The 24,460-nt window shown below is 45.5% G+C and overlaps 2 protein-coding genes and 1 long non-coding RNA gene across 7 annotated transcripts; 2 read left to right on the plus strand and 1 right to left on the minus strand.

Annotated features, from left to right (window-relative positions):
* Positions 1 to 1,637: 1,637 nt before the first annotated feature.
* Positions 1,638 to 7,015, plus strand: HVCN1 (hydrogen voltage gated channel 1). 2 transcript variants are annotated; one of them, XM_002190964.7, is made up of 6 exons: positions 1,638 to 1,772; positions 3,175 to 3,404; positions 3,868 to 3,972; positions 4,227 to 4,458; positions 6,262 to 6,374; positions 6,656 to 7,015. In XM_002190964.7, exons 2-6 carry the CDS (start codon positions 3,210 to 3,212, stop codon positions 6,719 to 6,721), a joined length of 711 nt encoding a protein of 236 aa, XP_002191000.4. In that variant the 5' UTR covers positions 1,638 to 1,772; positions 3,175 to 3,209; the 3' UTR covers positions 6,722 to 7,015. The 2 variants fall into 2 exon arrangements, with proteins under 2 accessions (XP_002191000.4, XP_030141983.3); XM_030286123.4 differs by lacking the exon at positions 1,638 to 1,772 and adding an exon at positions 1,931 to 1,951.
* Positions 7,016 to 21,025, minus strand: TCTN1 (tectonic family member 1). The gene is made up of 15 exons (XM_030286115.4): positions 20,810 to 21,025; positions 19,174 to 19,294; positions 16,742 to 16,872; positions 16,216 to 16,382; positions 15,725 to 15,812; positions 14,751 to 14,860; positions 12,142 to 12,162; positions 11,602 to 11,727; positions 10,908 to 11,033; positions 10,495 to 10,577; positions 10,008 to 10,148; positions 9,564 to 9,720; positions 8,754 to 8,879; positions 8,246 to 8,390; positions 7,016 to 7,483 (listed from the first exon to the last, which is right to left on the minus strand). The coding sequence occupies exons 1-14, from the start codon at positions 21,006 to 21,008 to the stop codon at positions 8,247 to 8,249; spliced, it is 1,740 nt and encodes a 579-aa protein (XP_030141975.4). The 5' UTR covers positions 21,009 to 21,025; the 3' UTR covers positions 7,016 to 7,483; position 8,246.
* Positions 20,934 to 23,460, plus strand: LOC116808998 (uncharacterized). Of its 4 annotated transcripts, none has more exons than XR_012058389.1 (3): positions 20,934 to 22,037; positions 22,438 to 22,556; positions 22,838 to 22,977. It is a non-coding gene; the product is annotated as an uncharacterized lncRNA (long non-coding RNA). The 4 variants fall into 4 exon arrangements; XR_004369282.3 differs by adding an exon at positions 23,074 to 23,460 and having other exon boundaries at positions 20,955 to 22,037; positions 22,438 to 22,964; XR_012058388.1 differs by lacking the exon at positions 22,438 to 22,556 and having other exon boundaries at positions 20,940 to 22,037.
* Positions 23,461 to 24,460: the final 1,000 nt, after the last annotated feature.

The following is a 24,460-nucleotide window of genomic DNA, read 5'->3' on the forward strand; positions in this document are numbered from 1 at the left end:
GGGGGTGAATCCTAGGGAAGAGAAGGGGCTGCTCAACAGCTGATCAACAGCTCAGGCACATTTTATGTCCATTTGTTGGGGTTGGGTTGTTTTATCAGTGGAGGAGAACAGGAGTAGTAGATGCTGATTGCTGATTGTTTTTCCACAGCGATGCTTGTAGGAATATCTGGCTGACACATGGAATGGCTGGAGCAGCTGTGAGCCTCCCAAGACCTGTGTCCCCACAGCCCAACACCAATTCCTGCTGGCCCAGAGCTCTGTGAATGGTGCGAAGAATAGATTGGGGTAGGGAGGGGCACTGGGCTGTGCCAGAGGTCTCCACAACAGGTAGCAGGAAATTGTGGTAAATGCAAATTCTCTTCAATCCCTGTTGTGTGCCCTGGAAAGAGTGGTGAGATCTGAGGCACTTGTGTGTTCGCTGCCCCTCACTTCGCTTGGTGTTTCTCTGGTTTCTCCAAGGTGAAGTCTGTTCTTGCCACCCCTCTGGGGAAAGGCTGGTTTTCCACACAGGTAATTTTTGCCTGTTCCTGCTTTGCTTTAGATGTGTCATGGCTGTTGTTGTGTTCAGCTCCAAGTCAGGCTGACTTCAACGACAGCACATCAATTTTCCTTGGAACATCAGGACCTGGTCCCCAGCAGAACTCAGGCCACAGGGGAGCATGGGGATATTATGTACATGCCCCTCCTGGTGGGGGTTTTTTCTCATTAAACCCCACAGTCCTCACCCAAAAGGGGCTGGATCCGATGAGCTCCCAGGTGCAGATCTTCCCCCAATTACCTAATTGCTGTTTACGGGACTCAGCTGAATTCAAAATGCCCAAATTAACTGGAAACCCCCAGGCTAAACCTCCCTGCCATGGGTCCAGGGCTGTGCCTTTGCTGTCCACTCCTGAGCTGTGTAAGTCGCTGTTTTGGGGTGACGGTTGAGGGATTTGGAGCTCCATGTCAATTGTGCTCATTCCCCATTGCCCTGGGATGGAGAACAGGAATGTGTGCTTGGGGATGAGGTGCTAGAAAATGTTTTGGTTGCAGGAAAAGATTTAAGCACTCTCTAGGAGGACATCCTTTCAAAGAAAGAAATACCTTTGGGTTTTAGAATTGAAGAACTGGAGAGATGTTTGTTCCTTGGAGAAAATTAGGAATATTTCCAGTTTGTCCCAGCAGAGGTGCCACAGAGATGGGTCCCAGGGGCTTTTCACTGTTGAATTTTTCTGAGGAATTCCCAAACCAACTTGTGTTTGAGAGATGGTGGGGAAACCCTAAATAATGAAAAGACCTCTGACAAAACACGAGCTTATAAATGGAGGCAGATTAATCCAGGCCCGATTCCTGGATTTTACAGCCCACATTATCTCTGTACCTCCACCAACTTCATGGGACTAATCTGTCTCCGTGCTCAGCAGCTCTCTCTGGGATCGGCAGAGTCACAACTTAATTTCGTGACTCTCCTGGATCTTTGCTAGTTGTTTTGTGCGATGGCGAAAAAAGTTTAAAAACAATGAAAAAGAAAAAACTTTTTAACTCCATCCGGCCTGTCGTGTTTCGGCAGCTCCCGCGGACGGACGAACTGTAGGCAGCCTGGGGAAAAAAGGCTGCGGAAATGGGAACTGTCGGAGCGGGGATGGAAGGGGGCCTGGCTCGGGGACCCGCTGAAGTTTGTCGGGGCGAGGCGGGAGGAGGCGGCGGGGCCGCCCCTGGCCGGGGGAGGCGGAGCCGGGCCGGGGGAGGCCCCGCGGCGGCGGGAGGCGGCGGGCGCAGCCGGGACGCGCACGGTACCGGGGACGAGGGGATCGGGGGGCGGCCGGGAGGCTCCCGGGGCTCGGCCCGGTGGCTGCGGGGCGGGGTGGGGGGGTTATAGCGGGACTCTCCCGGGGCTGCCACGTCCTTCTCCTCGGGGTCCCGCCGCGGCCCCGAGCTCCGTCCCGCTCTGGGCGACGCCGTGGCCGCTCCGGTCAGTGCTGGGGACGGGGGAGGTTGGGAAGCCCCGGGGTTCTGGATGCTCCAGGCCCCGCGGCAGCCCCGAGGCCGTCCCGCACGGGGCAGGGGGCTCGATGCCCGGGGCCGCTCCCCGCGGGTTCCGCTCGCTGGCGGAGAACGAAGGTGCTGCCTCTGTGATGGCACCGTGGGTCCAGCTCCCTGCTCCCGGCAGGTGACGAGGCTGCCGGAGCCGGTAGCGGAGCCCACCGCGGCCCCGGGGAGTCGAAGAGAGGGGGCACCGGGCGGGCAGCCCCGGGGCACCGGCGGGCCGAGGGAGGCTTGTGCTGAGCTCCCCGGGCTCCAGAGCGAGAGATGGGGACGTGCTGGCGGCAGGAGCGGATCTCGGAGGATTTGTGGGCCAAGGCTGCAGGGCTGCCCAAAGAGGAAGGGAGGCTGGTGGGGTTGTGATAAAAACACGGGAGCCTCTCCTGCAGCCAGCCACGCAGCCCATCTGGAGCTCATCATGTCTGCTCTTCCAGCAAACTCGGAGTTTCACTCATGGTTTTCATTGCTGGAGTGTGGCCTTAATCAGGAGTTTGGTTTGATGGTCCTGCCCCTTGCTGGGTACCCACAGGGATGGGCTGAAGCTGAGATGCCCAAGGGTGAGGTCAGCTCTGGACAGGAGGAGATGGGGAGGACAATGTCACCCACCTGCCAGGTTGGAATGTGGGCATCACCTGCTTAATTTGCCTGCAAAGGCCGAGATGACAGGGTGTCATTGGTGTTAATGGAGGGAAATTATGGCTGTTCCTCATCTTGGCATTGTGGCTGGAGGGTGAGGATGCTGGGGTCAGCTTGACCAACAGCTTCCCTGGATCAGTGTTAGAAACACAAGGGCAGCTGCCCCCACCTCCATCACGAGGAGCCAGATAAAGGCTGGAGCTTTTTGCTCCTGTAATCAATACTTTGTTTGGAGAAGTTTGGAAATACCTTCTGAGGAAGTTCCTTGTTGTAGAGCAGCACAGTGGGGTGCAAACAGAACTGGGAAGGCAGCAGGGGCTCCGCGTGGTGCCGGGGGAGGTGATGCAAAACCAGCGGTATCACCATGAAGCAACTTCCCGTCAGCAGGGCCCAGCCAGCTGTGCAGCTGTGTCGGAATGTCACGCTCTTGTCACCCTCGCTGGGTGAAAGAAGCGAGATTTGGCATCCTTGGTCAGCACCAAATGGGGAAGGTGACACTCTGCTCTTGTCCCCCAGACGTTGGCAGGGTGATGCCAGCTTGATCCAGAGCCATGTCCAGGTACCTGAAGCACTTCACGGTGGTGGGCGATGACCCCGTGCAATGGAGCAACGACTATCGGAAATGGGAGGAGGAGGAGGAGGCTGGGGAGAAGCAGCCAGATGCAGAGATCAAGCTGGAGCCCCCCAGGAGACACATCTCCTTCCAGTACATGATGAAAAAGCTCTTCAGCTCTCACAGGTTTCAGGTGAGGCAGAACAAACCCAGGCCAAGGGCTCCTGTGACAGCAGGAGCTGCTGTGGGACAGAGCTCAGGGAGAGCACTGAGGCTGTGAACCCTCACAGTGCAAAGAGCAGCAGCTGCTGCTGAGCTGAGCTGTCCTGTTGGAACAGAGCAACTCTGCTGCAGTTGCAGATGTCCCCTGAGAGGAGACAAGCCCCAGTGCACAATCACCACAGCTCTGGCACGTGCTCTCCTCCTGCTCCCTGAGCCCACTCATGCCAGGCAGGGTCTGGTGGGGAGCCAGGTGGTTCCATGTGGAATAACCCACCATTTGGAGCAGTAGGAGTGGGAGCAATGGAAAGCTCCATGAACCAGCCAAATCAGGGTTGTGGGCATCAAGGTGTGTTTAGCTGAAGGGCTACATTGGCTCCTCTTGTACCTCTGTCTGTGCTGGCATGGGATTCATGTTGGTTCTTCTCCTTCAACAGATTGGGGTTGTCTGCTTGGTGATCCTGGATGCCATGTTGGTTCTTGGGGAATTGCTTATGGATTTGAAAATCATCCATCCGGACAGATATAACATAACCCCAAAGGTAAAATGTGGGGAAACGTCAACATGAACAGCAGTTCCCTCCCTTTGGTGCCTCAAAGGCCCCTGGATAGGCTGGGCAAGGCAGGACCTGGACTCTCAGCCTTGCTGAGCCAGTGGTCACAGAAGAAAAGTCCTTCAGCCCTTCTCCTTGTAGAGCCAAATCAGAGGTGCCCTCAAGCAGCAGAGGCTTTCCAGCCTGCTCTGCCTGTGTGCACTCTGCAGAGCTTCCTGCTTAAACTTGTGCTCTTTTCCCAGGTTTTCCACTACCTCTCCCTGTCCATTTTAACCATCTTCCTGGTTGAGGTGGGGTTTAAAGTCTTTGTCTACCGCCGGGAGTTCTTCCACCACAAGTTTGAGGTGCTGGATGCCATCGTTGTCGTCGTGTCCTTCATCCTCGACATCGTCCTCATCTTCAGGGAGCACGAGTTTGAGGCCGTGGGGCTCCTGATCCTCCTGCGGCTCTGGAGGGTGGCCCGGATCATCAACGGTGGGTGCAGGGCTGGGCTGCATTTGCCAAACTTCCCTGAATTACCTGGCCTTTGTTCCTTTCTCAAACCCAACCCCAGGGGTCTTGCTCTCCCAGCAAACTCAGAGTTCCACCTGTGTGGAACTTTAATCAGGTTGCAATTTCTTTGGAGCAGTGACCATCTGCTGCTTGTGTTGGTGTGGTGCCTCAGGTGCATGGCAGCCAAGCACATACTCCCTAAAAAATCCCATAATCTCTTCCTGCACCCTTCTCCTGGACAGGGATGGCTCATGTTCTGAATTTCCCTTGTAGGATCCTTTTGGCAGGGGAGTCCCTGGATTCCTGAATTTGCTGCTGCAGCAGAGTAGATTTTAATGCTCTTTTCTGCTGTGACTCCATTATCCCCTCCAGGGATGCTGCAGGGAATGTCCTGATCTTACTCTAGATCTTTCTTGCTTGAATTCAAAGGGTTTGCCATAAAAAGAGAAATAGGAAATGTCCCCAAATCAGGCTTTAGTGACTTCACTGCCATAACTGCTGCAAATAGATGTAAATTTGGGTATATCTGAAACAAGCAGAGCTGTAAACATTTTCTTCCTTCTCGAGGAAGGAATTTTGGGATTCCAAAGAATATGGTGATGAATGATCTCAAATTCCTGTGTGTAACCTCAGCTCAAGCTGTGTCACTTTTGGTGGGTGCTCCATATTTGACACAGCTGGGATCAGAAGAGAGGATTGCTGAGGGCCCATTGCCCTCAGCCCCTTTCAATGGGGAGAAGGTGCCTGGTCGGCAGCTGCAGCCAGAAAGAGCAGAGATGTGAGAGCAGCTTGTGGCTTTCCTGGTTCAGAGTGAAAGTCAGAGAGAAACTGGATTTGCATGGGGCTGTGGGAGCCACGGGAGCCTCACAGTACAGCAGAAAACTGGCACTGCAATTATGGATAAATCCCCTCATCCTTGGGTGCTCCAGGCTCCCTGCCAAGCTTCATGCAGTGTCCACCTGCTCCCAGCAAAAAGAGACAAAGGGAATCTGCCCCACGCAGGGGTGTTGGGTGTCAGTGTCTGGGCAAGGTTCCTGTCGATGTTATCAATGCAAATGAGCAGCAGTGCTGCTTTGACCTCGGGGAACTGAACCCCCAGAGCCCAAACTGGGGCCTGGAGCACTGGAGTCAGCCATGATCCAGAGGAGCTGTGGCAGGAGGGAGAACGTGATGTTCTTCAAGCTCTCATGGAGCTGCTTTGTTTTATTTTTGTGGGAGGATAATGCCTTCAGTGTGGGGGCTGAGTTGACATGGAATCACCTAATGGTGCTTATAGAGAAGTGACACCTCTGCCGTGAGGAGATGCTCCCTGCTCTCACTGCAGCTGTGCAAGGTGAAGCCACAGCCCTGAGGACCTGAGGATGTGCCAGGTCCTGTTCTGCCAGGCCAGAGTGATCGGCCCAGGGGGTGGAGGAGCCCTGTGGCCCAGGCCTTGCTTTGCTGTCACACCTAAAACTGCTAAAACACAGCAAAGCTGCCCCAGCTGCACCCCAGGGCTCTGCCAAAGGAGCAAATTCAGGAACTGAGTGATAGTCAGAGTGATTAATTCAGCTCTGAGGCCGGGCTGCCCCTTCCCAGCAGAGTATCAGTATCTGAATCCCCCCGGTGGCTGATTTAAAACCATTCCTCATTAAGAAAAGCGCTTGGGAAGGGTGGTTGAAGATGACAGAAGCTGAACTGGAGAGGAACATGTTTAACTCCTTGAGCACAGAGCCTGTGTGCTGTGAACTCCTGCCTGTGGCTGTTTTACAATGTAAAGCAAACCCCCTGTGAATTGTTCCACAGGAATAATTTTATCAGTGAAGACCCGCTCGGAGCAACAAGTGTCCAAGTTAAAGCAAGCAAACCTGAAACTTGCCACAAGGGTGGAACAACTGGAACACAGCTGTTTGGAGAAGGTAAAAAAACACTTTTAATCTGGGTTTACCTGCTAATGGTGATCCTTGTGCAAGGTTGGCACTGTTGGCTTGGTTTCCTCATGGGTGAGCTGGGCTGAAGTGGCACAGCCCTGCCTGTGCCTCCTTGAGCTGCTCCTCCTCAGAAGAATGATGTCTCTACCTCTGTCCTACTTCTTTTGGCCAGGTTGTGCTGTTTTCCTGCAGCAGGAGAGAACTTGTATCTGTGGGAACCTGGGAAGTCGCTTGCAGGCTGTTAATGATTTGAATTTTGTCTCCTACAGGAGCAAGAAATTGAGAGGCTGAATAACATATTGAAACAGCATGGACTCCTCAGCCAGCAAAAATAAGAGGCCAGTTTCCCAAGGTGGGAATTCTGCTTGGAGCTTGCAGTGTTGGAATCTTCCAGCTTGACCTGAAAGGTTTTTCTGTCTCTTTGCTTCCTTTTGTATTGTGTTTTCTATAAACATTTTCTATTTGACCCCACTTTGATCAGACCTTGGGATTGCAAAAGTAGTTCTACTGGAAAATTAATCACACACAGTCCCTGTAAATTAGTGTAAACAGTAAATATTTTCCTTTCTTGTACAGTTGTACAGTCAAAACTGCAAAATAATTTAATAAAGGCACATCTTTACAAGCTATACATCCAGAAAAGTACCATTTATTTTAAATAATTTCTTTTTTTTTTTCTGTGATAACATTCTTTATTTGCAACAAAGTTGCAGTATAAATTATAAGAACCCAGGCTGAAAAGGTAATTTCTTCTCCACCAGCTGCCTGTTCATCATCAATACATCTCTTTGCCAACCATTCTTTTCATGCTGTTGGTAGTTTCCTCATTTCTGTTGCTGCTTGTGCCACTTTGTTATTTATATAACATTCATTTCAGAAACACCAACACACCACTCCTTTCCTTGACAAAGAAATCAGCCCCAAAATAGAGGCAAGCATGTGCCATCTTACGTCAAACAATGCCTTGTTCCAGCAGCAGATCCCAGTTCTGATACTGCATTCCCTCATCTCTTCTTCCCTTTTCAGTGTTCCCTCACAGCCCATGGGGCTGCAAAGTTCTTTGTTCCCACAGCTCATAAATCCATGTATTAAAAGAACTGTAATATGTAAGAACAGATGTAGGTGAGTGCACTGCTGTGAACAGTCAGACTCCAGAAAAGCCATAAAAAAGCAAATTCTAAAGGGCCAGGCTGGTGTTTGAATTTTTTCAGGTACTAGAGTGTCCATGTGGAGAGGCTGTTTGAGAGCTGAAGAGTGGGAATTCTGAGAGATGGTGACTGCAGCAGGTGTCTCCAATGGAATTTCAGCCCCACTCAGCTGGAGGGGTCACTGAAACCACAACTCAACTGTTCAGTTTTTTTACAAAAGGTAATTAATTAGTGGTGTGGCAAAAATAGCCAGAAATATGTGGCTTATTAATCTATGCAAGGAGATAAAGCAGAGGCCTTATCTAATAGCACATGATGAGTTTAAATAGCAATTTAGCTCTGCTGTTATGGGATAATGAACTTGCTTTTCCTGTGTGTCCCTGTGCTCTTCCCCTCTTGCCTCTGCTTGGCAGTCTGGGGCTGGATCCCACATGTTGGAGGGGTGGTGGCTGTGACTGGGCCACCAGCAAGTTCAAACTGCAACCTTTGTCCTCTCTGCAGAGTTATAATTGGGTACTGTCCACTTCATGGGGGTTTCTTCACCCTAAACCATCTGAGAACCCTCACAAGGTCTCACCCTTCCTCTCTTGGCCAATTTTAGCCCAGTATCTACAACTTAGAAGAAAGTGATGGCCCATCATAGTCACAGGATAAACTATGGACTAAAAATAAGATAAAGCAGAAATATGGGGGGGTTTTATGGATACTTACCTTAGACAAAGGGATAGAAAAAGTCAAAGGGTAACTTGATGTTAATGGTGGGCCAAGCTTTGTAGCTTGGCTCTGCAGGTGAAGAAATGTCAGTGAAAACCACAGAACTTGTTATAGGAATAATCCTTTCCCTTCCTGAGGGAAGCTGCAATGAAAATACACACAGGACTTAGCTTCAGTTTTCTATTTGTAAATAGAAATAAACAATCATTTGTTTGGTCTGGGTTATATTTGCTAAAAAGGTTTGTTTTCATTTTTTTTTCATTTTTTTTTTCCACATAGTTCCATGTTTCTTTCCATAAATGAGATATAGGTTTTTATTGAAGTGTGTTTTGGCAAGGAGCCCACAGCTGTGTTTGAGCTGGAAGAGAACTGCTGGCTGTAAATACATTCTAATGTGAAGTGCTGCCTTTAGATAATGAGATTATCTGGGTCATTGTCACACAGCTGATACCCAAGGAAAACAAGCCACTTGTTTTATCTTAAATCCTGTAATTTAATTACATACCTGCTTCAGTGTGGTGGTAGTGATTGTGGCTGTAACATTCACTATCCTGGCTTGTGGATTGACCAGGGATCCATATTTAGTCCACTTCACTTCTATTCCCAGTGCCACAGGTATTTGGCATGAGCTCTGCAAAGTGTGAGAAATCATCTCATTGTTTGCCTTATGCAGAACCCATCACAGTAATTACTTATTCATTTTATTAAAAGGGTAGAATGTCCCCAGAAAGCTCACTGAGGAGGTTACCAGAGCAGATGGACCCTGCACTGTTGCTGGGCAGGACAAAATCCTGAACCCTGCCAGGGCAGAATTCTGAAGGCTAATCTTAAATATTTTTATGCATTTCTTCTTGAACTATCACACTTCTGGTTACAGAAACCATTCACTCTTCAGTTGCAGAAGCATGCAAGAGACCATCCTCAATCTTATATTGTGCTTCTCTCTCTCTTACCCTGGCCTGGAGGAAGAGGGGAAACCCTGATTCTGTTCCTTCCCTCTGTCACCTCTGGCACTTCATCCTTAGAGAGCAACATTCTAACCTGTGTTTAAACAACTAATTTTGTACCCAATATGTTGCCCTGATCCATAGTTGAGGTGCCTGGATACCAGCTTGATTAAATGTAACTTCTACTGCAACAGTGAAACTCTCCTCTGGGAATATTCCGTGAGTTTCTTCCAGCTTATTTCTGCATTCCCAGCCCCATTTTCTCCTCCAGTTGGTTCCTGCATTTTTAGGGTGTGAAGCTGAGCTGATGCTGCAGCACAGGCACAGATCTCGTGAGGGTGGAGGGGTGGAAGTGGTTTAACTTTCACCTGTTCTGAGATGTGGAGCTGAGTTATTGGCACCCAGTCGAGCACATCCTGGGCTTGAGAATTCCCAAATGAGGCCACATACTCAGGAAAGCTTTGGCCCTTCAGCACATCAAGAAGGGTCTGAGCCAAAGGCTGGCATTTCATAGCTGCTGTAATTCTTCCAGAAAACAAAATAAAGAAGATGAGTTACAGCAAAATCCATTGGTTTGACACAATCATCATTTCTCCTTGCTCTTTGTTTGAGCCTTCTGGCTACAGTTGCTAATGTACACAATCTTTCCAAGAGAAAGACCATTGTTAATTAAATGACATTTTTTATAATTAAATACTCCATTCTCAATACTCTTCCAGCTGTATAAATGGCCCAGGACCTGAACAGAGCCTAAGGGAAAGGGTTGTCAGAGGGTTAAAAGCATTAAATTAAAAAAAAAAATTACTTCTTACCGTAACTTACAGCCTGATATCATGTTATAACCAAATAACACTGGGGCTCTGGCTCCCTGTGCTGCCAGGCAGTCCTGGGTGGATGTGCTGTGCAGAATGGTGAGTTGGCTGTGTTTGTTACTACTCTGAATGATGCCAGATGTAACACACAGTTAAGGGAAATTAAATGCTTGATGGATATCAGGACAAAAAAAGAATCCTTAATCATATCCTTAAAATATAGCTGCAAATGCTCTAATGGCTCAAGATTCCTCTCACAGTGTGAAAAAGCACCAGGGTGTGCAATGGAGGGCTAAATGTACCTCTTACACAGTCCCAGGAGATTGCAGTCAGGACTGAGTCATTCCCTCTTAAAACACAGCCAGAAAAGCACATTTTTATTTTTGGTAGAGAACAGATGTATTTCATGGATGTCCATGCTAGAAAGGGTTTGTGAGGATGGACCAGAGCAAGTGAAGCAAACAGAAATGCAGCAAGGAAAGGATATCCTTGAGGCTGGAATCCTGCTCTGACAGGTAGCCCAACAACATAACCAGGATTGCCACTGAGAGGAACTGGCTGTGTATTTTCCTGCAATGCAAACAGAGCATTAGTTCTTATCCTGCACTGAACTGACTGGAAAACACAGAAATATTTCAGTTATTTTAGGATTATGACCTGCCTTGAATGATGAGGGCAAGACTGTAAGTAAGGCTTGGCTTTCTTAATAGTCACAGCTGGGGCTCATAAATGTGACAGACTTTGGAGGCCTTCATTGCCCAGCTCTGAAATGCTGCCTCATCTGAGCATCCTGGGCAAATTCTGCTTTACCTTGCTGCTAACAATTGTTCTGATTCAAGTTCAGTAAGTTTTGTAATTAAATGTCTTTTACCAAGTCACCCATGACATCTCCACAGTTACCTGAGTGAAGCTGATTTCAAAGCTCTGCTCTATTGAAAGTTCTTCTTTGCTAATTGCCCCCAAGACAAAAGCAGCAGCTGCTTCTATTATTTCTCCTGTGTCTGTGTGGGTAATGTGATAATTCACCTGAAAATTAAACATTTTAGATATTAATTTGAATAAATACATAAGAGAAACTAGGAAAAAAATTAAACCATGCAAGTATTTTCTTTCTTCCTTGTTTAAGAAACTCAGCTCCAGGGTGGGGATGGATTTTATTCTTTAGAGGCTGGAGCCTCTTCACAACTGACTTATTGATAAACCTAAGCACAGACACAATGTTCATCTACTTTAAAATTAAAAGATGATGTGCAGCATCTATTCCTCTCTCTGTCATTAGTGCACCTGAAATCATCTTCTCCCAAGCATAAAGTAAATTCCAAATTAATTTCATTGCCTGTTTTGCCACATACACAGAAGTAACACCAGGATTTCAGCCTGGCTCCATGTTACATTGCACAGAGTTATTATTTTGTTGCAAAACACTCCCTTTTACCTAAAATCAGTGCTTCTCCCATGACATTTACTTTGGAGTTGTCACAATATATGGAAACTGCAAAGCCCTCCTGACAGCTTTGCAGTTTGGGAATTAGAAGTGATTTGATGCATAGATGCTTTCCATCAGCTCTGAGGAGGAAAAGGCTGCCAGACCTACCCCAAGAACTGCATTGATGCACAGTTCACCCAAAACCATTGGGAGCCTCAGGACATTGCTGCTGCTCAGTAAAGTCCTCATTCCGTTCAGAGACTGGACAACTATGGACTGGACAGTAATATTCACCTGAAAAACAGACTCATGTCAGCTCTGAACACTGGGTATAATTAATTTTGGCTCTTCCTGTGTTATTATATTTGTGACCTTTCTGAGTTCTGTTCCACAGCAACAGCACACAGTAATTCTCTGAACAACTGCTGTGTTACAAGTACACAAGTACTGCTGAAGCTCAACCAAAGGGCCTGGGTTTAAATAAATAGATTTTCTTCAAAAGAGGGAGTTTTATATGAGAGGAATGTATCAGGCTTGAATGTTTTTAGGCAGCATTTTATCTTGGAGTTGCAAAGTATCATTATTTATAGCAAATGATGTAATTTTTTTAATGTAAAGATTTGATCAATCAGTGAAAAATTTCCCCTGACTATAACTTAATAAGAATTTTGCCCACAGCTCTTCCAACTAATTTAGAAGGATACTTACCATCTGACTTGATTTGGGCACCTGAGGGAGAATAAAAGGACAAATTAAAGCAGTAGCAAAGGTCTGACCTATTGCACATAGTAGTCAAGTAAAGCAGGTAAGGCTTTGTCCATTTAACTCTTTCTTATAGCTATAACTTTTATGTTATAGAGTTAATTGGATATAAACCAGAGTATCCAGGAATTGTGAAAAGAACTGCCACAATCCAATCTCCTCCTTCTTCTGACTCCTAGAATTATTCAGAGACCACCAGTTTAGGAAACCTGCCAGGCTGTGCTTCCCAAAGAAATGAAGAGCTTTTGTTGTCCTGTTCCATAGTTTCATTGTCTCTAAACCAAAAAAAGAGAAGCAAGTATCTTTCTTGTTATACAGGTGCCCCACTGAAAAATTTCCACCAAAAATATTTCATGGAAAGGCAGAAATGTTAGACCAAGGTCATCAATCAGGCCTATTTTGTCAAAGGTTTTATTTTCCTGACTTTCCACAATGAATGTTTGAGTCACATCTTTGGGAAGAGACCAAGGATTGGACTCTGATCATGAAGCAAATCTGCAGAATTATGATGGGATACTGACAGCAGTGACTCATCTCCTGTCCCAGCAGGGAACATATTCCTGGGAGCTGCAGGCCTGAAGGTGGAGCAGGTACAGTTTGTCACACATTTATCATCCCAAGGTACAGCCCAGCCATCAGAATGAGCTAGATGAATAAAAGTCCCTGTAAAGATTAGACTCATCCTTCAGGGAACAGTGCTGTTTCTGACTTGGCTAGGAGGAGTGAGCACCACTCCTGAAGTTCTGTTTATCCATGACTGCGGTGATGGATGATGTCTCTGGAGGTCACTGGCAGTCAGCACTGCAGCCATGCCGGCAGGAAAGGCAGGAACACCTCATTGCTTTGGCAACTCCATTGTCCCCCCTAACCACGGTGTGTGTGAAACTCCACTGTGAGAATCCTGCTGGCAGATTCCAGCAATCCCCAACACTCCTTGGATCTGCTGGTCAGGCCATGGCAGGGAGCAGAGATTATCTGCAACGATTCCCAAAACGTTGTTCTCACTCCGGCTGCCCGTCCTGGCAGGGAGGGTGGGCTCCTGGGGATGGGGTTTTCTGCAGGGCCCGCTGTCCCAGTGCTCCCAGTAAGGCTCCCTCGGTTACTGGTTTGCCGTTCCTTTTGCCGGCAGCTCCATCTGCTGGCACTGGCAGGGCTCCTGCTCTGCCCGGTGGCCACCCTGTCCCCAGTGCCATCACTTTTCTGTTGTCACATCCCACCTCCAGCCCCCTTCGGGAAAGGAACCTTCCCACAGAGCATCTCCAGCAGCTTCTCAGCCTTCTCCAGTTCCCGCATCTGGCCCTTCCTGACATCCAGCGTGCTCTGGGTAGAACTCTGACCCCTCCCCAGCTCAGCCATTGCCTTGGCAGGCAGCACAGGGATAAGGGGTTATAGATTTTCCAGTCAGGAAAGGGAATTCACCTTTAATTCCCTTTCTCAGCTGCTAGAGCCTGGCCTGAGCCACTCTTGTTCTTTTCTAGTCCTGCAGCCAACAAGAACTAATTTTGGGAGGAGATGTAGACACTCAAAGCCTTTCTGAGGCTTCTGCGTTTTCTCCACTTCTTCCACAGCAGGAGGATCAAAAGCCAACATTTGGGAGCAATCCTTGGCTGATTTCAATGAGATTCTGAAGGAGCAGGAGGATGATCCCACCTGTGAGGGTGTGAACTGCTGAGTGGGCTTTCCTTGCCTTTGGGAGCTTTGGAATCTGTGAGCAGCCTGGAAGGGGTCTTTAAGCAGTTACTCACTGCTAATTAAATTAATTTAAATAATGATATTAATTTAAATAATTTTAATGCTGAAGAGATTGCTGTTTCTTTATAACCTTCAGCTTCTGGAAGGAGCCATCAGGTTAAGGTATGATGTATTTCAGTTTCATTTTTTTATGACTGATGTCTTTGTCTTCCTGAATATCCTTACAGGGGATATATTTGTACAGAAGACATCATGCCCCAGGTCAGAAAGGGATGAAAAAGTAGGCAAAGCTTTGAAAAATAACCCCAGACTGGATTTTAGCAGGCAGGCTCTAAAGAAACTTGCTCTCAGTTATGTTGTTTGGGACCATAAAGAAGGCTGTGCCAGGCTCCACTATCAAAAACTGAGGCTTGGAACAAAGGATTAAACCTGACAGGTTCCTCTTTCAGTACAAAGTTTTAGCAACTCTTTAAAACTCATATTTCTTAGAATCATGTGTTCTGATAAATGGGCTTCTTGGAAAAGCCTAAACATGCACAGGAACGTGAAACTGCACTAGCTCAGTACCACAACCTTGGCTCTTAAAAACTATTATTTTTTACTTTATCTTTGACTACATTATTTATATTTGGCTAAGCAGAGAACAGTAAATGCTTCTGTTACCAAAGCTTGAAGTAAAAATAATCCCAAGGCTTTCTGCATAAAAGTCTGCTGTACAGGGAGATGTTTCTTCCCAACTCACAATTTAAAAATCCAAATAAAACACCATATCTCTCAGTAAACAGAAGTTACTTCATTCTGCAGATGTAAAATATATAAAATATGAGTATTTCAGCTCTATGACTGTTTCAAATCATACTTACTGCCAAAATGCTGGAGTTGATATAAAACAACATGCTAAGTGCTTGAATGCTGTCACATTTTCCCACACTTACTGATCTAATGCATTTTGTGGCCTGGTTTACTAAAAACCCTGGAAAAAAAAAGTCACCAAGTATTAACGGAAAGAGGAAATGAAAGAGCAATTATGAAAAGCATAAATGAAAAACAATACAAGAACTTAGGTACAAGCGAAGTTGAAAGTAAATGCTATCTCTATTGCAGATAAGGTTTTATGTGAGCTTTGAAGAATGAAACCTTTTATATTCTAAAAAAAATGCTATGAGAAAAAATATTATTTCTTAACAAGTAGAAAAAGCTTCATGAAAATTACTTAATTTTTCAATCTCTTAATAAGATTTTTATTTGCTTTCACAAGAGACTTCAGTCCTGTAATCAGCAGCCTGACTCTTACGAGACCACATTTCATGATGACAGTGGGGTTTGGGAAATGCAGGTGTGGGTTTGGTTGTGGCTTTTTTTTTTCCACCTCCACCTCTGCAGATTTTCAGGAAATTGTGTGCAAGGTTCAAATGTGGAGCTCAGTCTGCAAATCTGCCTTGTGAGAGGAGCCCCTGAGCAAAGGGAAGCTGCCAAAGACTGCCCAGGCTGGGCTGGCTTGGTGCAAACCCCTCCTCCCTCAGGGTGTCACCCTTGTACTGTTGGATTAAACCAATTATGCCAAACAGGACATTTTATTGTTGGATAAAAAACCCTTTAACAAGATTCTCAGGGATTTACATATCTCACTTTGAATGTTTAATAGAGATGCAAGACAATTTCTATTCTATGTCTTAAAAAAACAAACAAAACAGAGAAACAGAAGTGATTTGAAAATCATCTGCTTGTGAACCTTGAGCTGAATTCTCCGTGGGGAGTGTGCCAGCTTTCTAACTGACTAATCTAAGAGGAGAATATTAGAGAGCAAAAAAATTGGGATTCAAGTGTAATTTCCAACCTGCAGGATTTGCATCAGAGCACCAAGAAGAGACAACAGGACTTGGCAGCCTTAGAAATGCATCTTCTGTCTGGACAGGAACCCCATACTGCCAAATAAAAACCACAGGTGTGTTTCAGCCCCTTTTTAATAACAACTAATATGAATAAAAGCAGTACTTATTTCCACAGGATCTCTCAATAATGCTCTGTGCAGCAATTTTTCAGTCACTGCTACAGCTTTATGTTGAAAGTAGCAAAAAAAAAAAAAAAGTGCCTTGTTTTTCAAAGATCTTAAAATTCTAGTTCACTTTTTAAGTAACTAAACACAAAACATTAAATTTCTTATTTTTGTATTTCTGAATTTAAAGTCCAATGTAAATTTTGCTTCTTTCAGCAGGACTACATTTTTTAAAAGCAGATGCAAAAAATGCTGATTTTTTCTTTCTGGAATAATCTAATACTAACTGCATCAAATATGATTTACATCCTATTGAATCAGAGATAATTTACCTCATATCTGGAAGTTTCATTTTCCTCAGGGGGATTTTGAGCATCTGTATCCAAATTCCAGCTGTCAGGCTCAACACTGAAAGTAGCACCTCCAAATTTGTCAAGCAACTGATCAAAATTTTCTGCTGTTGGGATTTCAGGGGTTTTGAGGTACAGGGCTTGTTTATCTGTCAAAATATTTAAAGAAGGAGATAACTTAAATTAAAAAATATACAGAAACAATACTTAGTAACAATGAGACAACTTTAAACATTATTTATTTAGGATGCTAAATTATTTAAAAAAAAAAAAAAACAAAGTATTTTGTTTTTTCCAACAGATAAGACAAAGAGTACCAGATGTTTAATTCTGGTTTTCACAAGTGAAAGGATCACAACATAAGGACTGTGAGCAGACAGAATTACCAGTTTCCTGAGAGGTTTAATAAAATAAAAATAGTTTTAAATTTAGTCTTTTTTTCCTGGTACCTAAAGAGCCAACAAAAAATAACACCAAAATGCTTAATATTGCTTACAACTCTACTTACAGTTTGTTGCATGAATGCAGAAAATACTGGGATTGACTTGGTCAATTATTTTAAATATCCTTTCTGGTGGATTTGCTTCAACATCAAGAGAATACACAGCAGCTTTCTGACTACACAGCTGGCTGTCACCTCTGCAAAGAAACAAAATAAATGAATGATCCACTAGAAGTCATTGTTGACCAGATTTTAAAATTCTTTTAATCTACTGAGGCAGCAACAGAAAAACAAAAAAGCATGAAATGGCTGAAATTAACATAATTTGGAGAACAATTGTGCATCCTTACAAGGTTCCTGTTGTTTTATACTCTGTGCTTAATAATAAATAATAGAGAATTATCCCACATGTTTTATTCAGCAGAGGAAAATGTGAGCAGCAACATGAAGGTAGATAAGAAACAGACTGGGGGAGGGAAAACCAATGACAATATGAGAGAGAAAATGCCAAATTGTGTGGGATCCAGATGGGTGAGACCCCAAAAATGCAGGGCTGCACCACAGGCCACATACATCTCAGCAGCACTTTCATTTCTACAACCCAAGTGGGATGTCAGAGCAGGAAAACAGGTCAGTTTTGTGGATATTGGAATAATACTCAATTTGAGCAGGGAATGGGAAGAATTCCTGCTTGAGATGCAAATGAAAGAAATGGCAGAGAGAGGAACAGGAGGTGAAATAACCCAGCCTGTCTTGGAAAAGTGTTTAAGGCTCATCAGGAGCCCAGAGCTGCAGGAGAATGTGCCAGTTCAGAACCTGCAAGCACTGCTGTGTCCTACATGCTACATCCCTGTGAAATTGGTATTTAGCAGCATAGAGCAGCTAAGGACAGGCCCTGGAGAAGTGAAATGACTTTCAGAAATTTTGAAGCCTGGAGTTGAGCTCTTCCATGAGGTGAGTCACTTGTTAATAGGATTCCATCACAAATCAAACCCTTCTGCTGCTGTTTCAGAGATCTCATGGCCTCTGCCTTGAGATCAGCCAAAATAACACAAATATGCAAATGTAGATAAACTCTGATGTAAATAATGAGACCCACAACACCTGCAGACACTGAAAAACCCCTGGCTTTTCATGCAAAATAAACGTTTTACACAAAAGAATTTGGGCAAAGAAACACAATTTCATTTGAGGCATTTCTAGTTGACAAAGGCAGCACAGTCATCTGAGGCAATTAAAGTGTCACTCAGGAGGGTGTTGATTAGACCTTTCTGATCTATATAAATATCTGTAAATGGGGAGCAGGAGTCTTTTGTGTGCCAGAACAATAAGAAAGCACAGTCTGCAGGACTGCTAATTCAAATTCCAAAGCACCAAGAATAAACCCAGTGCTCAGATTGGCATAATTTATACAGAAGGTGGGTTGAAAAGCTGCACTTATTGTTCTGAGAAGTCACCAAGAGATTTTTTTTTTTTTTTCACATTATTATTTTGAAGTGAGCTTTCTTAACTCCTCTTTGAAAAGATGGAATTGGGTGAAGGTGTTTTCAGATTAAATAGCAAAGAAACAACTCTTGGCTTTACTTTTTTTGGTATGTTACATTTTAGTGTTTGTGAAGTGGCATTGGGGGAACAGATTGGGATAGTGAATTGCAAAATTAGGGTCAGAAAAATGCTCACACTATTTCAACAAGTTCTGAACTGATTAATTGTGTAGCTGATATCAGAAATGTAACCAAAGAGGTTACTGATAACAACTGGTGATCTAGAGAAGTGGCCAGATTGATCCTTTGGTATCAGTTTTCTTAACTTCCAGACACTGCATTGATCAAAGTCTAAAGATTCATCATTCTTCCATGTGGCAGGCACATTCTTCTCTCTTTCAGGATTTTCCATAGAGGAGCACAGAGGAAAGAAAGAGAAAAATTTCTATTTCTGCTCCTTGTTTTTCCTATGTGGAATGTGTTTGGAGAATTGTTTCCCTGGGGTGAGTGATGGCTTGGTTGGATTCTGGTGAGGATTGTTTGAGCCTGATGGCAAATCCAACCCACCTGGGACTGGACTCAGAGAGGGTCAGGAGTTGGGAGGGAGTTGGATATGGTCGTTAGAAAAAGTAGATTTGTAGTTTTAGTATCTCCTTTAAATAGTATATTAATGTATTATAGCATAGTTATAATAAATAAATCATTCAGCCTTCTGGAGTCAGACATCATCATTTCTTCCCACCGTGTTCACCTTCATTTACAATACTTCCACCCCAAAAAAAGCATCACCACCTAAATGCCCACAGGGAGAAGCACGGTAAAAAGGAGAAAAGAGGGAATGAGAGGGAGAGAACGGGTGGGAAGTGGATTTGCTGCTCTGCCTGGTCAGGAACAGAGCGCAGGAGGGAGGGGTGGGAATTGCTGAGAGGGGAAGACAGAGCAGTGCCAAAGGCAGGCAGCAAATGAAGAAGGATTTTGTGTTTTTTTGTGCTTTCTGCTGATTTCTGCACTCACATGACCAGCGGCACCGAGCACTCGGTGAAGAGGCTGAAGTCCTCGGCGCTGCAGTCGGGGTCACAGCAGCAGTTGGTGTCACACTGTGCCACCAGCAGGTCGCAGACACACAGCCTGGCAACTGCACCAGAGAGTGATATCAGAACTGCAGCACTTCAAACCCAAACACTTCCACTTCCCACCTCGCCCTGGCTCTGACACTGGCCAAAAGCCTTTTCCAAATTCAAGTTTTCTTGAAGTTATTTTTAAAAGCCATCTTTTCTGATGCTCAGCAAATTTATTTGGAACACATGGACAAAATCAAGACGTGCTAAAATTTGTTCCCTGAGAAACAGAACCAACAGGGATTTTGGAGGTGTGAAAATCTACTCAGCCTTGCAGAGGAAAAAAAAAATAAGAGATACCAACAAGGTGTGTTTATCTGCTTGTTTCAAGTTATTGGGAAGGAAAATAAAACATTTTGAAAGAGCAGAGATGTTTACAAGTATTGAGGATGGTTCAGGGTTCAGAAATATATTTCCCTGATGTGCCAACGCAACCATAATTTACTTCTTTGAAATTGTTTTTTCTCTCTGTTTTTAGATACTGTGACATATTGTAATCACAGACAGTGTAATTGCTAATAATTCTGTAAACTGTCTCAGTAAAATATACTTGACAAATTCTTCAAACTCTCTGAGGTCTTCAAGTTTATAAATTCAAAGAACAGAGATTATTCTACTGAACTGTTTTTGAGAGTTGCTGTTCTATAATTAATCTGCATTTAAGAATAGCACAGAATGAGGAAAATTAAGGCCAGTGTTTTATAAGAAAGACATTCAAAGAATATTTTCATAACTGATTCCTTTATTTCACTTTGCTGCCTGTTTCCCTGTGGCTCCCTGGGTGTTCTCTGACCACCTGAACAGTATCCAGGTATTTCCTGGAATCTCTGAAGTTCTGACTGTTCTGTTGGCTGAGCTTAGCCCTGGATCCTTAGCTCACCCTGTAAACAAGAGAAGTTTAAACATGGGTAATTAGATTGCAAGGTTATGCCTGTGACACTAGGGATTTAAGTCTCTTTTCTCTAAGGAGGTAGCACTGGGGTGGGTTTCGTTAGGAAAGTAACCCATGGAAAGCTCAGCTCAGGGCAACACCACCCTATATAAAAGTGATATAAAAATGTAGCAAATTACACAGTGGGAAACACCTTCTGAGAACATAGTAACTAAACTTCGTGAGCTCTGTTTTTATGACAATGTATCAGCGCTGGGGCCGAGCCTCGGGGCAAAGCGTGCAGCCAGTTCCAGGTGCGGCAGAGCTCCCCGGGGACACCCGGGGCACTCCGGGCTGCTGTGCCCAGAGCAGCGCGGGGTGGGCAGGACACCCTGCCCTCCGCCCCTCCGCCCCTCAGCGCTGTGGGATGCCCGGTATGTGATGTCCCTGCCGCCATCAGCGTGCCCGGGGCTGCTCAGGGCTCTCCGGGGAGGCTCCGAGCGGCCCCGACCCCAGAGATCCGCGGGAGAAGCCGGGCGGGTGTGCCAGTCCCGGGAGGCCGCAATGCGAAGGGGAGGCCAAAGGGCGAATGCCCGAGTGAGGCCGCCGGCGGAGCTCCCCTCAGCTGGGCAGCGCCGCCGGCGCCCCGCAGCGCACCCACCGTCCGTGACCGGGGCCGGCGCGCTGCGGACCGGCGCCTGTGCGGCATCACGAGTGTCTGCGGGCTCCGCGGCCGGCTCTTCTGCCCGGAGCGGAAGGAGGAGGATGAGGATGAGGATGAGGAAGAAAACCCCGAGCGCCGGCGGCGCCGCCATGGCGGCCGCCCTTAGCAACGGCGCGTTGCTAGGGCGTGCGGGCATGGCGGGAAGGCGAGTCCCGCTCTCGCGAGACTTGGCGGGCGGAGGGGAAGGGCCGCGGCGGGTTAATGGCGGGTGAGGGGAGGGCATGGCGGGCCCGCTGTGTGCGGCTCCCTCAGCCGCCCTCGGGCTCCCTCACCGCCCCACAGCGCGGGGAGCCTCGCAGGGAGGCCATGCTCAGGGTTCTGGCTGGATATGGCCGTCGTAGTGGTGTCAGGCGGCCGTTTAGTGCCACCCAGCGCCCTCAGGAACAGTCCGGCGGTGATGAGGGGTCGGTGCCCCCTCAGAGCCACGGGAAGGGTTTCAGGTGTAGTGATCCAAATCTAACCCACGTAGGTGGTTTGGGAAAAAGTTCTTGGAAGGCCACGCATTTAAAAAAATAAAATTGAAGAATGGCCCTTTGAGATATATAAAATATCTATATATTTATATAGATATATATTCTACATCTCTAAAAATATATTTCACATACTTTTGCAAGGTTTTTTTTTAGTAATCTTTTCCTAAAGTAATTTTTAAAGTGTTGAAGTTTCTCCTTTTGAAGATGCTGTGGGTCCTCGGTACTCAGTGAGCATATTCATAATCTTTATGTGCACTGTTATCTTTGAGGTCTTTTTCAACCTAAATTATTCTATTTTATACTAATTTGGAAAAAAAAAAAAACTGCACTAGAAAGTGACTAAATTATCATTGTTCCTTAGATCTTTTCCAGCCTTAAAAATTCTTTGATCTGTTTTTATTTCCCTGACCAGGTTCATTACTGTGACCTCGAAGGGAAGGCAACAAAAGTTCTCAAAAGCTCTAAAAACTGCAGCTGCACCCATTGAAAATGGGAATAACTCCACAGAGCCCCTCCTCTGCCGTGCCCACATCGCAGAAGTGAGGGAGGAGTCACCCGAGGCCACCGAGGCCGTTTGATCTTATCTAAGATCTGTTGCCCGATGGGTTTCAAACAGCTCCAGCATGTGGAACAAAATCCTGGAGTCACCCTTGGAATGGCCTCGTTCCTCCAAGGACACAGTGACACAAAAGGTGAGAACCCCCTGTGCTCCACTCTGCCTCAGAAATTGCACCCCAAAATAACTTTGCCAAAAATAACCTCCAACCTGCATTCCTTGTGAGATGTAACCCAAAATCACTGGTTTTACCTTCATCCATGGGGATGAAGAGCTGGTGTTTTCAGTCTCTTTGTTTGCTGTTCCTGAAGTAGCCAAAATGCTGCTGCTGGTGTTGGGTTTGTTATTTTTTTTCTCAAACTTAGAGTGACTTCACACATTTCATTTTGAAAAGGACCTGTAAAAATGACACCATAGGATTTTACTTTCACTGAGGCTGTACCAGGACTGGCTGCAGCCACTGGAGAGGATTTGTGCCTGTGTTTGGAGAAAATCCTGGGGATCTTTACAGCTCCATCTCTTTCACTGCCCCACAGCAAAGGAACAAAAAGAGAGGCAATCCTGCAAGAAAGACAGCTGGATACAACCTCCCTCTGGATGGAGCTGGTTTAGGGCCTTTCAGCACCTTCAACTTCCTTGACTAAACTCCCACATGGTCAGTTAACAAGGATGGAGATGTTTCTTCTCCCTACAAGTCCTACAAAGTTGGAAATTTGGAATTTATTTTGCAGGCTTGGAGGGAGAGTGGTGCTTGGTTTATTTTATCGTCACTGGTTGTGATCTGTGTCCTTGTTCCACTGCAGTGTCATGAGATAATTAATACTAAAACACCTCTATTTGTTAGTTTACATGTTTCTCATGCCTTTAAAATCAGTAGAAGAGGGCTGATGACATTGCACAGGGGAAAACAGAATTTAATAAATTCTTTTTGCATAGGGAATTACTTGGCAAAGCTGATGGTGCACAGGGGACCAACTCCAAGATGAAAACCAAGCCTTGCTGAAATCTGAAAGCACAGATTGCACCCTGGATGAATGTGGGCAGGAGCTGGATGAATAAAGAGGTATTAATTCTTAGTGCATCTACCATTGAAACGGAATAGAAGTGGGCAACTGTTCAAAAGCAAAGTAGGATGGAATTAATCTGGTTTTCTCGTGACCTTTTTTTTTTAGGGCTTCACTCACAGCAACAATTCACCTAAATCCACTTAAAATACTTGCTGTAACAGGAAAAAAAAAAACAACCACCCACCTTTGTCATGCAGACAAAGGCAGGACATCTAAGAAAAACAATTTGAGAAACCCCCCACCAGAAAACTCACCCTGGTATTGGACTTCTGAAACAGGTTCCAAAGAGCAACTCCAAGTGTGTAGGATAAGATCAAGGCATCAATACATAATGCTTGTTCTCCACCAGTGAGATTTTAATTTATCCTGTCAACATGAGCTAATTAATAATTAAAATGCGCACTGTGATCCTTATGTGGGAGGTCCTATAAAATGAAAATTCAAGCAATTTGAGAGGCAGGAGATGCCTGTTTATTAAAAAAACACATTTGGGGATTTACTCTATTACAGTTTCAGCAGCAAGATTCTGATGTGCATTTAAGCATTCTAGAAGCTGTGACTGCCCCATCCCTGGAAGTGTCCAAGGCCAGGTTGGAGCAACCTGGGAGTGTCCCAGGTGTCCCTGCCCATGGCAGAGGGTGGAATGAGATGATATTTGATCCAAACCATTCTGTGATTCCTGTTGGTGATCTTCTGACTCTGCATCTTCTCTTGACTCCTCATGTGGGAAGTCTCATGTTGTCCTTCTCACATTAGTATTCTTTTTAATCCAACTGTGCTGTCTTGAATTTCTTCTTTTCAGAGGCAACACGAGGTTTGCCCTATGACAGATCACTTTAAAAGTCCAAGTGGACAAGCATTTAGAATTAAGAGTCCAAACAAAGTCAAACCAGGCTGAAATAAACTGCATTTTGGTCTAGCACAAGATTAGCCTTTTAATAAATAGTGAGGAGCTGAGGCAGTCTGTACAGCAGATGGCATTACAGGTAGTATTTTTCACACTCCAATCTCAGGGTTCAGATACTTTGGAGGGAGGACTGACATCAGCTATGAGTGAATCAGTTTTAAAACAAGCTGTAAACCTGCTCATGCCTTCAGCAGTTGATTCCTTTGTGCAGCACTTCTGCTTTGCACTCCCCAGTGCATTTATTGGTCTGGACAAGCCTAGCAGGAAGAGTTCATTCTGTTTTTGCAGTTTAAGTGAGCTGATGTAAATAGATCTTGGACTTTGAGGTGGGAAGATTCCACCCAGCTGCAGTAACCAGGGGGATGCCCTTTGGTCCAGTTTTTGTGCCAAATTTGTGCATTGGGGAATTTTAAACAAATATCACTTGGCAGGATATCGACTCTCAGGGTACAAGAATAACACTGAGTAAGGCAGCAGGGCATGGGCTGGGAGGGATTTACAGGGAGAACTATCCAAACTGACACTGAACAGTGGAGAAAACCAGTTCTGAAGTATTTTATTAAAAATAGTTGGGTTTTTGTCTAA

This window comes from Taeniopygia guttata, chromosome 15 (assembly GCF_048771995.1).
Source record: "Taeniopygia guttata chromosome 15, bTaeGut7.mat, whole genome shotgun sequence".
Lineage (NCBI taxonomy): Eukaryota > Metazoa > Chordata > Aves > Passeriformes > Estrildidae > Taeniopygia > Taeniopygia guttata.

What these genes read in the sequence shown, in the direction of transcription:
- HVCN1 (XM_002190964.7), top strand. Translation starts at nt 3,210, where the DNA reads ATGTCCAGGTACCTGAAGCACTTCACGGTGGTGGGCGATGACCCCGTG. An exon ending in TCAGCTCTCACAGGTTTCAG is followed by an intron (nt 3,405 to 3,867) that starts GTGAGGCAGAAC and finishes CTCCTTCAACAG; the next exon opens with ATTGGGGTTGTCTGCTTGGT. An exon ending in GGTGGCCCGGATCATCAACG is followed by an intron (nt 4,459 to 6,261) that starts GTGGGTGCAGGG and finishes ATTGTTCCACAG; the next exon opens with GAATAATTTTATCAGTGAAG.
- TCTN1 (XM_030286115.4), bottom strand. Translation starts at nt 21,008, where the DNA reads ATGCCCGCACGCCCTAGCAACGCGCCGTTGCTAAGGGCGGCCGCCATG. An exon ending in GCCGGCCCCGGTCACGGACG is followed by an intron (nt 19,295 to 20,809) that starts GTGGGTGCGCTG and finishes TCTCTGGTGCAG; the next exon opens with TTGCCAGGCTGTGTGTCTGC. An exon ending in CTACCACCACACTGAAGCAG is followed by an intron (nt 8,391 to 8,753) that starts GTATGTAATTAA and finishes TTTTCATTGCAG; the next exon opens with CTTCCCTCAGGAAGGGAAAG.